The 14,169-nt window shown below is 34.8% G+C and overlaps 1 protein-coding gene across 2 annotated transcripts in view; it reads left to right on the forward strand.

Moving 5' to 3' along the window:
* The first annotated feature begins 5,242 nt into the window (after positions 1–5,242).
* LOC139117958 (SNF-related serine/threonine-protein kinase-like) overlaps positions 5,243–14,169 on the forward strand; it is a 59,625-nt gene continuing 50,698 nt past the window's right edge. The window contains exon 1 of one of the 2 annotated variants that reach the window (XM_070681212.1): positions 5,243–5,999. In XM_070681212.1, the coding sequence (XP_070537313.1) occupies positions 5,405–5,999 (595 nt within the window). In that variant the 5' untranslated portion in view covers positions 5,243–5,404. The remainder of the gene's footprint in view (positions 6,000–14,169) is intronic. The other variant, XM_070681211.1, reaches the window with a different exon arrangement.

Below are 14,169 nucleotides of genomic sequence, written 5' to 3' on the forward strand. Positions count from 1 at the left end.
AAAAGAGTTTAGAGAAAAAGAAATTGATCAGACGAAGTGACTACTCACATACAGCATGGTATCAGCCTATTCCATTGGTTACATGCAGAAATGCAAGGAAATATACTGTACTTGTAATATTGTCTTTTTCTTAAAACTTTCACAAAAGACTTGGAATGAAAAGTTATTTTGAAAATTATATTTAAAAAGGGGGTGCTACAGTGTTACATTTCAAGATAAAATACCAAGATTCCTTTCTATGCGAAAAGAGATTGCAAAAAATGCCGACTCAGCAGCTTATCTTGGTGCTTTTGTCATCGTGTAACTCCATTTGTCAATAAAACTCATTTTCCTCATACAGTCTAACAGTCACTTATAGATGAATTTTTCCGAACTCTACAATGCAGGCAAAGCATTACTTTAGTTTCAATCAGCTCCCTACATGTTGAACGGCTGATATTTGTTTGAAAGCAATTTCACTCGATGGTTTCAATGAAGAACAAGCCCAAAACTTGTCACAGAATATTATCATTTTTCTGATTTTTACATAGGTTGTCAATGAGATCATCAAAAGTAAACAGAGATAATAGGTTTGACGTGACACTTCTAGGAACCTTTGAAATCATGTAGTGGATATTAAATGTACTTCAGGGTGTTAGAGAATGATGTGTTTGCCCTTATGACATGATGATTTGTTACAATCAGGGACATGGAACTGCAGTAATTACATTTTTGTAAGGTTTCACAGGTCAAATATTTATTATAAATGACCATGTTAGCTATCAGTGTTACAGTAAGACTTCTGACCATAGAATTCATTTGACATTGGATTTGGTGTGCTGTCAGTGTCACCGAAAGCCAAGGATGACACTTTGACCTTGACTTGTACGCTCAGTGCTGAATTGTGTACAATTTCATTTCAGTCTTCTCGTCCATGCTCTGTGCTGATCATAAACTCCCATAGCATGCATAGTGAACACATCCTGGCAGGGCGTGTAAGAATATGTATGTGTGTATACATGATATATTTTAATACATATATACAGACAGACAGACAGACAGACAGACAGACAAAGACATAAAATATTAATTATTTATTCTTTTAATTGTTTATTTACCAGGGATAACTTGCGGGCAAGCACGTCCCTTTCAAAGTCTGATAAAGGATGAAAGAATATGAACAAAATATACTTGAGATCAAACACACAAAGACACTACTATCAAGACTGAATCAAACCAAAATAGCAACGCAAAGGCTCAACTTAGGCATTTAAAAATCACTGAAAAAGTCATCTTTACAACAATGACGATCAACAAAATTAAAGACAAAACAGTCGACGTTCTTAAATTTGACAGATGCGCAAAAGTTCACCAAAATTTACATTGCAAAAGAGAATTTGGACAAAGCGTACAACTTTTGCTTTTACATAAGTGTAATTTTTTTTAAAAGTTTTTTACAGACCCCACATTTTCACCAGAGGTGGGTCCAAGGGACCCATCAATTCCCAACACTAGTGCGAGCCATGTAAAATATGTCGAAGTTGATTCAAAGAGAATGAAAATACTACAAAATTTGTTGTACATATCACTTTAGTATCGTATATGAGTTTCACGACGAAGACTTTCATAAATTTAATCTGAACTTCATCAAAACGTTAACCTTAGCCATGAATTATATACAATTGCGACAGCTAAGCTACGAATAAACGAAACGTATATTTTAACGTTTTGAAAAATTCTTTTTTTCTCAAACTAACGTCAATTCCACGACCGAAACCGTTTATTTACAACAACTGTGAAGGCAATAATAATAGACCACGCAAAACTGTGTAATACTATAAAGCTTATTTCTGAGGGTCTTTGCCAAGAACTTTGCATAAATTCTGAACACCATTCAGGAATCCAGTATAGTTTGGTGTTAATGTAAGTATATGACCGAAATGTCACAACTTTTTATCAACAATGTTCATAATCATAAATTTGTTAATTACATAAATAATTTTTATTCATTTGTTATGACTAATAGGGCCTTCTGACCCTTCGACCAATCCTTACTCTTGAAGCAGTCATCCCTTGATTCCCCTCTATTGTCCTGTATTTTCTAAGTAATATATGGAATTTAATCACAAATTTATCGATGTTTTGAAATATCAATGAAAGGTTTATTATCTGTCGATGGCTAAAACAAAACCCGAAGGCAATTTTATGAGTTGATATGGTGTTCTGATTTGTTATTGAAAGGACGACACGCTCTATTTCTAAATCTTTCGTTGAGTTTGTATTGAATCTATTGTATCGGAACTAGTGTCGTTCCTCGACTCTGTACAACTGATCCAAACTTCACTGTTCACTTTCAGTCATCGATGCGTTACCAAGAAAAGAAAATATGTTTGTTGGAACTTCAGTGAACGAAATAAGGGATGGACCATTTGATATTCTGGGGTAGGGGTCTGGAAGATTTAAGAGGTTGCATTTTTTCGTACTTGATCCACTGTTCAATTTTTTTTTCACTCTCTGATTACTGGTAACTTTTTTTTTCTCGCACTCCTCATTTGGATACTTTTTCTCCAACAATAATTGTACGGTCCTCTACTGTGTGCGGAGTAAAATGTTGCACATTAGATAATCAGTTGGAACACAATACTTGTACATATATTTACTATAAAAATGTGTTCCAGAAAGCAACTTTTGATGGATTTTTTTCTTTCACCTTGGTAAGCCCTCTTTTTCCCCTAAGCCCCTCTGGCTGAATTTTTTATTGACATTTGCTGGGAAATTTTTTATGAAAATCTTCCAGACCCCCAGGATATCAAATGGTCCACCCCTAATAATATAAATTGCAAGCCGTCTCAATGCACCCATTCAATAATGTTCTGTACAGAAATTTCATCATATCATGGATTTCGTAAAAAGGTCCACAACCTGGTCAGATAGTGGTCAAAGCTTTTAATATATTTATTTTACTGACATATTTCTATCGTCAGAATATCGAGCTTTCCGATTCTTCATGAGGAACTTCACACTGCAGACAAATACGATAATTTATGGAACTATAACATAAAATTCACTGTTGCCCTACTTTAGTCAAGAATTACTCTAACATAATGTTTGGTAGGAAATGGTAATACTGCTCACAACACCGAATTTGTACTTGCACGAGGACCAGAATGTCGATCAATTTGACCGTGACCGACATTATCACGCTTAGGGTCATGGAATAATTGTTTCTGTTCTTATTAAAAGTGGGTCAAAAAACAAGCTTTTTTATGTGTGACCTCGAAGTCTAGCGGATCTTTTTGTCCTTTGCAAACGGAAGAAAATGACGTGGATGAAGGAGGAAGCAATGATCATAACTTAAAGAAGACAACCGTTTACAGCTTTGGTGCTATCTTTAGAAAACCGACAGTTGGAGACATACAATTGAGTCATGGTCGTACGGTTGAGGACCTTTCCCTACACGTCATAAAAGAGCCATCATTACTTATGGCCGGAAATTCGGAAGAATATATATATATATATATATATATATATATATATATATATATATATATATATATATATATATATATATATATATATATATATATATATATATATAATTATTTTTTATTCATTAATATTGTGTGTATGTGTGTGTATAAACTTATTTGTATTATCTCAGATGGGTAGAGTTCTTGATGCACGTTTGCAGAGCAATTAATTTATTACAATAAAGTTGAGAACACATCAAGTATGTTTGGTAGTACTCGAGTTTCGCGATGCTTTGTAGTTTGTAATTAAACAATACATCGGGCTCTGTAATTTCCCACGAGGACAGTGTTCCCGATAGCTACAACTATCTGGCTTTCCAATCATTACCTACTATACGGACTATCTAATCATGAACTGAACATCATTTAATAACTATGATCTGCAGGTTCCTGCAGGTTGGATCTCAGTGATGGACCACACTTGTGTGCTCATACATAGATTGCCCTGATGTCCTGACCGGTCGGCCATTATCCAGCCGGAAATACTCGCCATACCATGCGGCGAGACAACCAAAATTAGCAACAGAAATATTGCGGGGGATGTTTGCTTAGCAATGTCAACGTCCATAAATGCTCATGAGTCGTAGGGCTGAAAATAACGCTATACGGGCAACTATTGTTCTTGTCGTGATATGTTAAATTTTCACAAATGAGTGTTGATACGCTCACATCATGTGCAATCTACTGCTTCATACCGTATAAGAACATTTTCATGCGGTCGATAGTACTATCCTTTTATATAATTTTGATTGTGTCAACTATTCTATGACTTTGTAAACACCTTTCGTAACTTGAGAAAGACTAGATTGTGCTAATTAAATCTTAGAGTTCCATGGAAAGTAGGCCAAAATAAATAAATGAATAAATAAATGAATAATAAATAAATTATATATATATATATATATATATATATATATATATATATAATATAATATATATATATATATATATATATATAATATATATTATAATATATATATGGAAAGCTCAATAATGCTCTGCAAGACCGTGGACTCAATGTTTGTTCAGAAATTCATCATGCATAGACTTAGTTTGAGAGAATCTGGATTCTCCTTACTTGAGGGCATTGAAAACTGAATCGCTACGTGCCTGTTATATAAATAAATAAATGAATAAGTAAGTAAATAAATAAATAAATAAATAAATAAATAAATAAATAAATAAATAAATAAATAATGGGTCTTTCTGAAAAATATTTACACATGGGAAGCTACAGGACAAGCTGTTAAACCTGACCAAAAGATACACGTTCGTTACAATTCTTAAACTTTGTATTAAAGTTGTAAAGCTTTCGTCCGTCAACTTCCATGACTGAGAAACATTGATTGTCCAAAGAAGGAAATCTGCTAAATTGTAAAATCTGCTTCATTTAGTGAGCTACGCAACACTTGGCGGAACAACTTCCACCCATTTCAGATATCTGAGAAATGCTTTCAGATTTTAGAACAATTGCAATGTCGGTTTTCTGATGATACTGTACTCTAAAATGATACGCCCGTCATGTCCTTCCGTGTCCTCGGTGATGACGTCTGATTTAAATTTTTGACCGACGTCGATTGACGTCACGTATCAGTCGATGTTAACGTAATTTCTATTTGATGCTATTTTAAGATGGTAATTATTTATTTTGAAGGAGCCAATGGTAGGAATTGTTACAAATAATTGTCAGAATACCGCTCTGCGCGTAGGCTGTGCGCAGACATTTGTTTCTGTGATCAGTGTTGTCCTTTACTGGAAATGAACACCAAACAGGCTTAGTGTAAGGTCAGACACAAGTATTCCATTCATTTTCACACCCTTTCTCGACGGAACTGGACTTCAGGGTACAATATCCATGCCATACAGATTGAGGAGAAGTATACATTAATTCCACGATGAGCGATCTTGGTCGCCGAAGTAATTATGATGGTAAAATCGCCGGTCTCTATGATCTTGAAGAAACACTGGGCCGGGGTCACTTCGCGATTGTCAAACTAGCTCGACATGTATTTACCGGCGAAAAGGTAGCTGTTAAAGTGATCGACAAAACCAAATTGGATGAAGTGTCAAAGGCTCATCTATTCCAGGAAGTACGATGTATGAAACTTGTCCAGCATCCCCATGTCGTGAGGTTATACGAAGTAATAGACACGCAAACCAAACTCTATTTGATACTAGAACTTGGCGACGGAGGGGACATGTACGATTATATCATGAAACACGAACAGGGTTTGGATGAAGATACATCAAGGACTTATTTCCGTCAAATAATACGTGCAATTTCATATTGTCACAAGCTTCACGTTGTGCACCGTGATCTGAAACCGGAAAATGTAGTATTTTTTAAACAGCAAAAGATAGTAAAACTGACCGACTTCGGGTTTAGTAATAAATTTCTACCCGGCGAGAAATTGGAAACGTCGTGTGGAAGTTTAGCATATTCTGCGCCTGAAATACTCCTTGGAGACTCGTATGACGCTCCGGCAGTAGGTAAGTTAGTTTAAGAACTTATCAAATCTTATCAATAGACATCTGCAAATGTTGTACAAACACCATTTGCCAAATTTAGACGGTCACCGGTTGACGACGTGACACGAGGACGTGGGACTGAGGCCATAGGTGGTCGGGTCGATCAGGAAGCAAATACTGGTTTTAGTTCACGCTTACTGATTAGTTACGACGCATACTGAATTTGTGTACCCTTTGCGGCTTGTTTAACTCACTCTGCTTGGAACCAAACACTTTGAAAGACTCTGAAAATGCATGTAAATGCTAAGGTGTGGATTCAAATTACGGTGTCGAAATTCTAATCGCTCTTCGTGAGATCTACGTCCGACTCCTTCTCCATAAAAACAACTAAAACCCTTGTATGCCTCTATAGTATAAGGCTGCGAAAAGTAAAAGTCAATCACGAAGACATCCTTTTTAAAAAAGTACACGAAATTTGATTGAAATGAGTTCATACGGCGGAAAGTTGTTATTACAAATTGAAATACGTACAGTAAAAAAATGCAAACATAACTGTGAATTTATGAGAGGTCAGGTCACTGACTTTTAAATGACATTTTTATGTCTTTGCTTGAAAGTTTGAATTTGATGAAAATTAATTCTTGTTAGAAAAGATTTTAGTGAAATCAACCGTAGTAAAATATAAATTTCTTCAAGGAAGAAAAATAAAGTAACTCTAAGAAGTTATGTTCCGTGTTTTGGAGTATGTATTGCCTGGGGCTTGCTATTTGTGATGACAAAATTGAACTAGCTTACAGTAGCTGTATATTGATTAGCTGTCATGAGAAAAAAACGACAAGGACCTTGGAAATGTAAAACCAGCATGTAATATAGACAGTTTGTGGTTTAGTAAACAGAGCCAGTAGAAATCACAATAAGTACCCTCGTCTGTATCGTTGAGAAATAGGGCACTGGAGGAAACTAAAACAGGTACCAAACAATAGTTTGAAACTTGACTATAAATGCAGTATGCAAATAGCTGTTGTGCAATCTTTTAATGCACACTATCTGATCATGAAATGGTCTTTACTTCAAAGGCTGTAGTATATCACCTCTCCTTTCACCACAGTATCTCTTACTCCATGGGTCAGTTACCATGGAAACCATACCAGTCAGCTTTGGCCTTGGTACAGCTTGAAACTGAGAATGATTAAAGTCTGTCAACAATCAGACTCAAATAAAGTGATGTTAAATCTCTGCAGGATCTGACTTTTATATGTAAAAAATACTGAACAAGTGATAAACCAATATTGGATATGATTATAAACTAGTATGTTGCATTTGAAAAGATTTAAAACACAAGAAATGGCTAAGAAAAGAATTTGAAGTTAGGAATGTAGGAAACAGTGAAAACATAGAAGTTGCAATTGAGTGAATGGTAAAAATTCAGCATATTGGTGTGGGATATTGCGGTATTGCATAAGGCATGGTGTGGGGTATTGCGGTATGGCATGAAGCATATTGGTGTGGGGTAATGTGGTATGGCATATGAATTGGTGTGGGGTATTGCGGTATGGCATAAAGCCAATAAACAGAAGTAAAGGGTATGTTGGAGTACAGGGTACTGAGACAAATTCCATTCAGAGCAGCTGAATGAACACTTACTAAGAAATATTGGCCCATAGCAGAGTGAGGACACATGCCTTCAGTTTAAACTGTAGTGCTGGGTTCTCCTAGCATTGAAATGACATCACTTTGTCAAGATAAATGGAATTAGTTCCAAATGAAGGGTTGGAAAAAAGAAATGAATAAACCTTCTTGTCATTGGTGTGAGTGGATGGTATTTGAAGTGAGAGTCGCTGCTCATTGCACCAGGACTTGACATTTGAAATGGAATGTGATGGACTGTACTTGATGCGCAAGCTGATCATTACGACTCCAATTACATGTATGTGTGGAATGTGTGCATCAGGCCGATTCATCTGGAAAGAAATTTGAAGTGAACTTTAGTGAAGTGGGTGCCACAATTTATTTGGTGTCATTAAAATTTTGTTATGTTCTTTGTCATGTTATTGTTTATTGTCTCTGCACATTACTGATGGTGTGGGGAATACATACTCACACACACATTACTGATGGTGTGGGGAATACATACACACACACACATTACTGATGGTGTGGGGAATACACACACACACACACATTACTGATGGTGTGGGGAATACACACACACACACATTACTGATGGTGTGGGGAATACACACACACACACATATCTGCTGTGACAGTATTATCAAGAGCCTTCGTTCATCGTCTGCAAATTTTAATTGAGTGAAGTATATAGACTCTGATGTCATGTCTCTGATACTAGTACTCTCCATGATAGTTTTATGTACAAATAGTTGAATATTTAACACATAGACTATCAAAAATCATATTTATGGTTTAACTTAACTTATGTTGTAGATGAAAAACTTACACTTCTGAATGCTGCAAAGCTTTGATATCCTTTTGGTAAAATTATCCCTGTATTCCACTGATAAATATTTAATGTCAATAAGTGTTAAGTTGTATTATTGGTACCAAGTATCATGGTTATGAAGTCCTCCATGAATTTCTCATCGTAAAGTACTGTACACTGAGATAGGGTTTACGTTAGCTGACTGTCAATGCATTCATATGTAATGTGGATGTATTTGTCACAGTAAATCTCTCTTCAAGACCCTGTCACTTTCATGAACAGCTTTACCATGGATTGGAAATCAGTGCCGAAGCATTTGTCAGTCTAAGTATTGTTTACCAAGGGGAAACTTTGGAGAAATGTGATTTGAAAGACCTTTTATTGACTGGTCACTCACCCAGAGTGTTTTATGAGTGCAACACAACATGTCAAGCATTCTATTTATAGCCAATGGTATGGACACAGTCTACAACCAATGGTATGAACATAAACAGTCTATAGCCAATGCTTTGGATACAAACAGTCTACAGCCAATGCTGTGGATATATAAACAGTCTATAGCCAGTGCCGTGGATATATAAACAGTCTACAGTCAATGCTGTGGATATATAAACAGTCTATAGCCAATGCTGTGGATATATAAACAGTCTATAGCCAATGCTGTGGATATCTACAGTCTAGCCAATGCCGTGTATATATAAACAGTCTACAGTCAATGCTGTGGATATATAAAGTCTATAGCCAATGCTGTGGATATATAAACAGTCTATAGCCAATGCTGTGGATATATAAACAATCTATAGCCGATGCTGTGGATATATAAACAGTCTATAGCCGATGCTGTGGATATATAAAGTCTATAGCCAATACTGTGGATATATAAAGTCTATAGCCAATGCTGAGGATATATAAACAGTCTATAGCCAATGCTGTGGATATATAAAGTCTATAGCCAATGCTGAGGATATATAAACAGTCTATAGCCAATGCTGTGGATATATAAACAGTCTATAGCCAATGCTGTGGATATATAAACAGTCTACAGCCGATCCGGATATATAAAGTCTATAGCCAATGCTGTGGCTATATACAGTCTATAGCCAATGCTGTGGATATATAAACAGTCTGTAGCCAATGCTGTGGATATCTACAGTCTAGCCAATGCTGTGGATATCTTGTCTATTGCCACATAGTAGCTGTAGATATAAAAAGTCTTTAGCCAATGCTGTGGATATAAACGGTCTATAGGTAATGCTACATATAGTCTATACTGATTGATTCTTGCCATGATGATTAAAAGTTGATTCATTTGTTCACCAGTGCATGTATTAACCCACTGAGTTAACCGCGCCTCTTAAAGTAACGTAGTGATAGATCATTATACAGGTAGAAGCATTCCTTTCTCCACAAATTATCAAGGTCTCATTGGTGTATACAACAATGATGTATGCATGAAGTATTTGGCTTGGCCGCGTGTACATGAATCATTACAATACAATACCGGTAATATTTATTTGAGAACATGTACACTGGCAAATAGCTACACACTTGCAAACATACAGAGATTTGTTATTATTAAACAAATTAATAACAGATTTGAATAAAATACTGAAAATTGATTTTGCAAGATATCACTCACATTTCTGAATAAAGTTTTGAGCAAATGTCTAAAACCTTGATCCAAATGCCACATCCCAATTACTGCCAGAGTCATATTTGGCAAACTCAACTTTTTCTTGTGTTTTGATGAGCACATGAAAAATAGATGTATATAACTTCAAGTTCAAACTAACAACAGAAAGATCCTGGTCTGACATCTATTGATTTATGATGCAGGCCAGAAAACCCAATATCTTGAAATTGGTAATTTTCAAACAATTCTGAAATTTCAAGTTGAATTTAATAGAATCATTCAAATGTGCAACATTTTGGCTTTGACTTGCATCATGTACAGAACGGAGTTACTTGTAATCTATTAGTGAGTTTCAATTAGTCTAGTTCCATGATTGTGCATACTATGTCTGACTATGTGATGTGCCATGAAATGTACATGTACATGTATATGTTAACAAACTTTGACATGACTGTTATGTTCATGAAACTGGAGACCTTTGATCCAAGTCAGTGAATTTGAAACAAAATGTTTGCTTCGGGCAATGTAAAGCACAGCATTTAACAAGACAGTGGATACCATAAAAATTATGTAACACTGACATAATTTAACATTGGTATCAAGTTTGAAAGTCATACATTCTCATCCACGTAAGATAAATGTCTTAATCTATTGTACGCATATACTGAAAATAAACAAAATATCTCTTTGGTTATCCAGAATAAATCTCAATGAACAAAGTGTACATGTATGGATTAGCCATTGTAAAGTGATCTCAGAATTTTAAATTTCTGCTGTTTTACAGTTAGTATTCTTTGACACAGAAAATGATTTCTTCCTCAGCCTGTTTGTAAGATATGGTTACTATTGTTTACATTTGGCGTATGACAAATTTAAATATTAGCAATGAATGAAAATGAATATTAAATTTAACAAATTGAAAGATTGATGAATGAAATGTGTGAGCAATGCGCAATGTAAAACAATTTTGTAATTGAAAGAATTCAAACTTTCTAACATCTCAGCACAGTGTACAGTTCATGAGAAAAATACATGACATTGAAACGACAACCTACATTTTACATTTAACTACATGTATATAATAGTAAAAAGTGCTGATTGCTGCTAAAATTATCTACAATTTTCAAAAATACTGAGATATAATCTTGATTCAGGTTACTGCTATCAGTCAATGATTTGTCTTCCGAAAAGTGTTTTGGTTTAAAAAAGTGTTTTCCTACAAGAATGCTGAGCTGCTACCCAGGTCCCAAAATAGAACGTTGTTGTAGTCTGTCTGTTCATAAATGTCTGACTGGCAATATCATGAACATGTGTGGGACATCAAAGCAAAAAGTTCATTTCCTGTTGCCTGAGGACATACACTATAATTAGCTGAGTTCTTCCTCAGATTGTTCAAACAAATGAGGTCAGGTCAGCATAAGGTCAGGTCAGCTTGGCAAAAGTCAAAGTATAAAACAGTCCATTGTTCTGAATTTCTTTTTCTTTTAACAAGATTGATAGTATCCTTCAGATACTAGGGATGATTTTGAAATTTTTTATAATATTGCATAAAAGAAAAAGAGGTAAATTGTTCTACCATAGAGCCTAGTTTTTCTGTAGGGTCTATGGTTCTACTTGAAGATCTTAACATCATCTTTTTGCAACCGAAAGAATGCTTTTCTCATGGTTCTTGTTAGGGTCTAATGTATCGCCCGAATGCTGTAGATTTTTCACCATACTTCGCTGTAGAAAGATAGAATATGTGAAACTTGATAACCTCCTGTTCTGTGGTTTCAAAATGCCTTCAGATAAATCTCTAAGGTTGATTATATGATAAGTAATAACTTAATTACACTACTATATAGTCTGTTGATACAGAACGGTAAATAATAATAATAATAATAATAATAATTACAATATATAGCCATAAAACTCAAAACATATAAGACAGGGAAGGAGAAAAATGACAAGAAAATAAATCGTAATGCGTCACATTGCAAATAGTTTAACATGTACATGTAAGGTCTATGTTGTAATGCCATTTTCAGTGAGTCTTTTCCTAGGAATAGGATTAAAGATGTGACGCGCTGATATTCTGTGCCATGCCGGCAGAGTTTTTTCTATTTTTGTAATTTCTTAGAAATTTGAATGTGTGTACATAACAGTGGGGTAGTTTTGAATAGCAATGAAAGTTATCTAGAATATCTTACCTGAAATAAGATCAAATCTTATGACCCTTGAGACAGTAACATTGATGAAAGCTGCTATTATAATAAAGCAATGAAATGTAAAGTTAAGATATCAATTTGGCTGCACAATATTAGAAGATGATCAGTGTGTTTAAGGTCCTTTGAGGTCATTGATTGGTTGAGTTAGATTGTAACTGGTCAGTGCATACTCATTTATTGGTTTTCATATCTACATTGTAGCATTACAACCAATGCAGTGTGACTCACAGTGATGGTGTCACTTTTCCCATGGTACCTGACACCTACGGTACTGTACATGCAGCCTTAGTCTTCATCCAGCCAACCTTTGATGATTATTTGTAAATTCACAGACAGACTTATCGTAGTTTGAAAAGAATTACACAGGACAGAACAAAGACTTTATTAACAAGATTGTAAGTTAGGACTACATGTATATTTGCCAACCAATTATTCTTTTTTGAAAGGGTTTATTGTTACAACTTTTGCAAATGTTCAGGTGTTTAGAAAGTCAAATAAAAATCAAGTTGACAAAGAGTTGCAAGTAAATAGTGTCATTTTACAATTTACATTCAGTTTCATTCACATTATGATATCATGAATAATGCAAATCAATTTTAGAGTCTTTCACATGTTTCCTGCTATCTTTCCCAAGGCAATCATCAAATCATAAATTTTCAATGAGAATTGTAAACTGTCTCTAGTACTGATCAAGAACTGTAGTTTGTAGGTTTTAGTCTTCAAAAGAAATTGTCATTTTAAAACTATTTAAAGGTTTATATTATACAAAAACCATGTGGTTATTATACTATAGTGACACAACATTATTCATGGTTTTACATGTAGTGGCTTTCCCTGCTGCCAGTTTTTAGATTCTTTGGAATAATCCTTCTTCCCTTTGAAAATGAAAAACTGATAAGTCCTAAATTGTTCTTATCCAGAATTTTCAGTTGATACACTTACATTACCAATGATAGTATAGTCACCATCTCCCAGTCTCTGTATGTATACATGTACATGTACCTTTCTGGTGTACAGACTAGACTGTCACCGTAAATGCTGGTATGGAGCTCCCAATGCTGACATGCATAACACTTCTCTACAATTTGGAGGATCCAAAATACAACAATATGGTTTATATCGATGATTGTCAATTTGAGACAGTACTCTGTGTTATTTCCTCGTGGTATTGGATAACATGTCCAAGGGAAGGTTATTATGTGAATGGAACAATGGATGTTGACTGCCAGGCAAACAAAACAGATGTTCATAGAGTTATGTTCAGTCATGTGTGACTATAAACTCCTCTGAAGAATTTCTGTCATCTTGGATTCACTTTACACTTTCGACAAATTTCTGATGTTCATTTGCATTTTCAGTTTGCTGTACACAAAGATAAAGTGGTCATACGTAATTGTTAGAAATTATTTTAAACATTTTGTGATTTGAGTATTAAATTCATGCCATAAGGGCATCTTGGTTTTATGGAAGTTTTTGTTTTATGTGTCAGTTACTGACCTGGATGTATTGGTATGGATATCATGGATATCTGTGTGTTTGTTGTGTGTTTTCAGAAAGGATCTTGGTCAAGAAGTTGGAAGGAAATAATAATTGCATTCTTTCATGAAGAAGTAAGACAGAAATAGCAGTAGTTTATTTGACTGTAAACCATTATTAATTAAAATGCCAGTCTTTGTCTGTTGATATAAGTAATGTCATGTTGTCATGTTGTTTGAATAGGGATGCAGACTCAGAGACTGTGACATCAGTGTATGTCATATTGTTTGGTGATATACATAAAAATTTTAAAAATAATTAACCTCAAACTATTATAATCATCCCTATGATGTAATTCTTATTTTATATATCATTACTTATTTGTAGACACATGAGATGGTTGTGGTTGCCATGGTTATTTGACCTTCAGAGTGT

This window comes from Ptychodera flava, chromosome 18 (assembly GCF_041260155.1).
Source record: "Ptychodera flava strain L36383 chromosome 18, AS_Pfla_20210202, whole genome shotgun sequence".
Lineage (NCBI taxonomy): Eukaryota > Metazoa > Hemichordata > Enteropneusta > Ptychoderidae > Ptychodera > Ptychodera flava.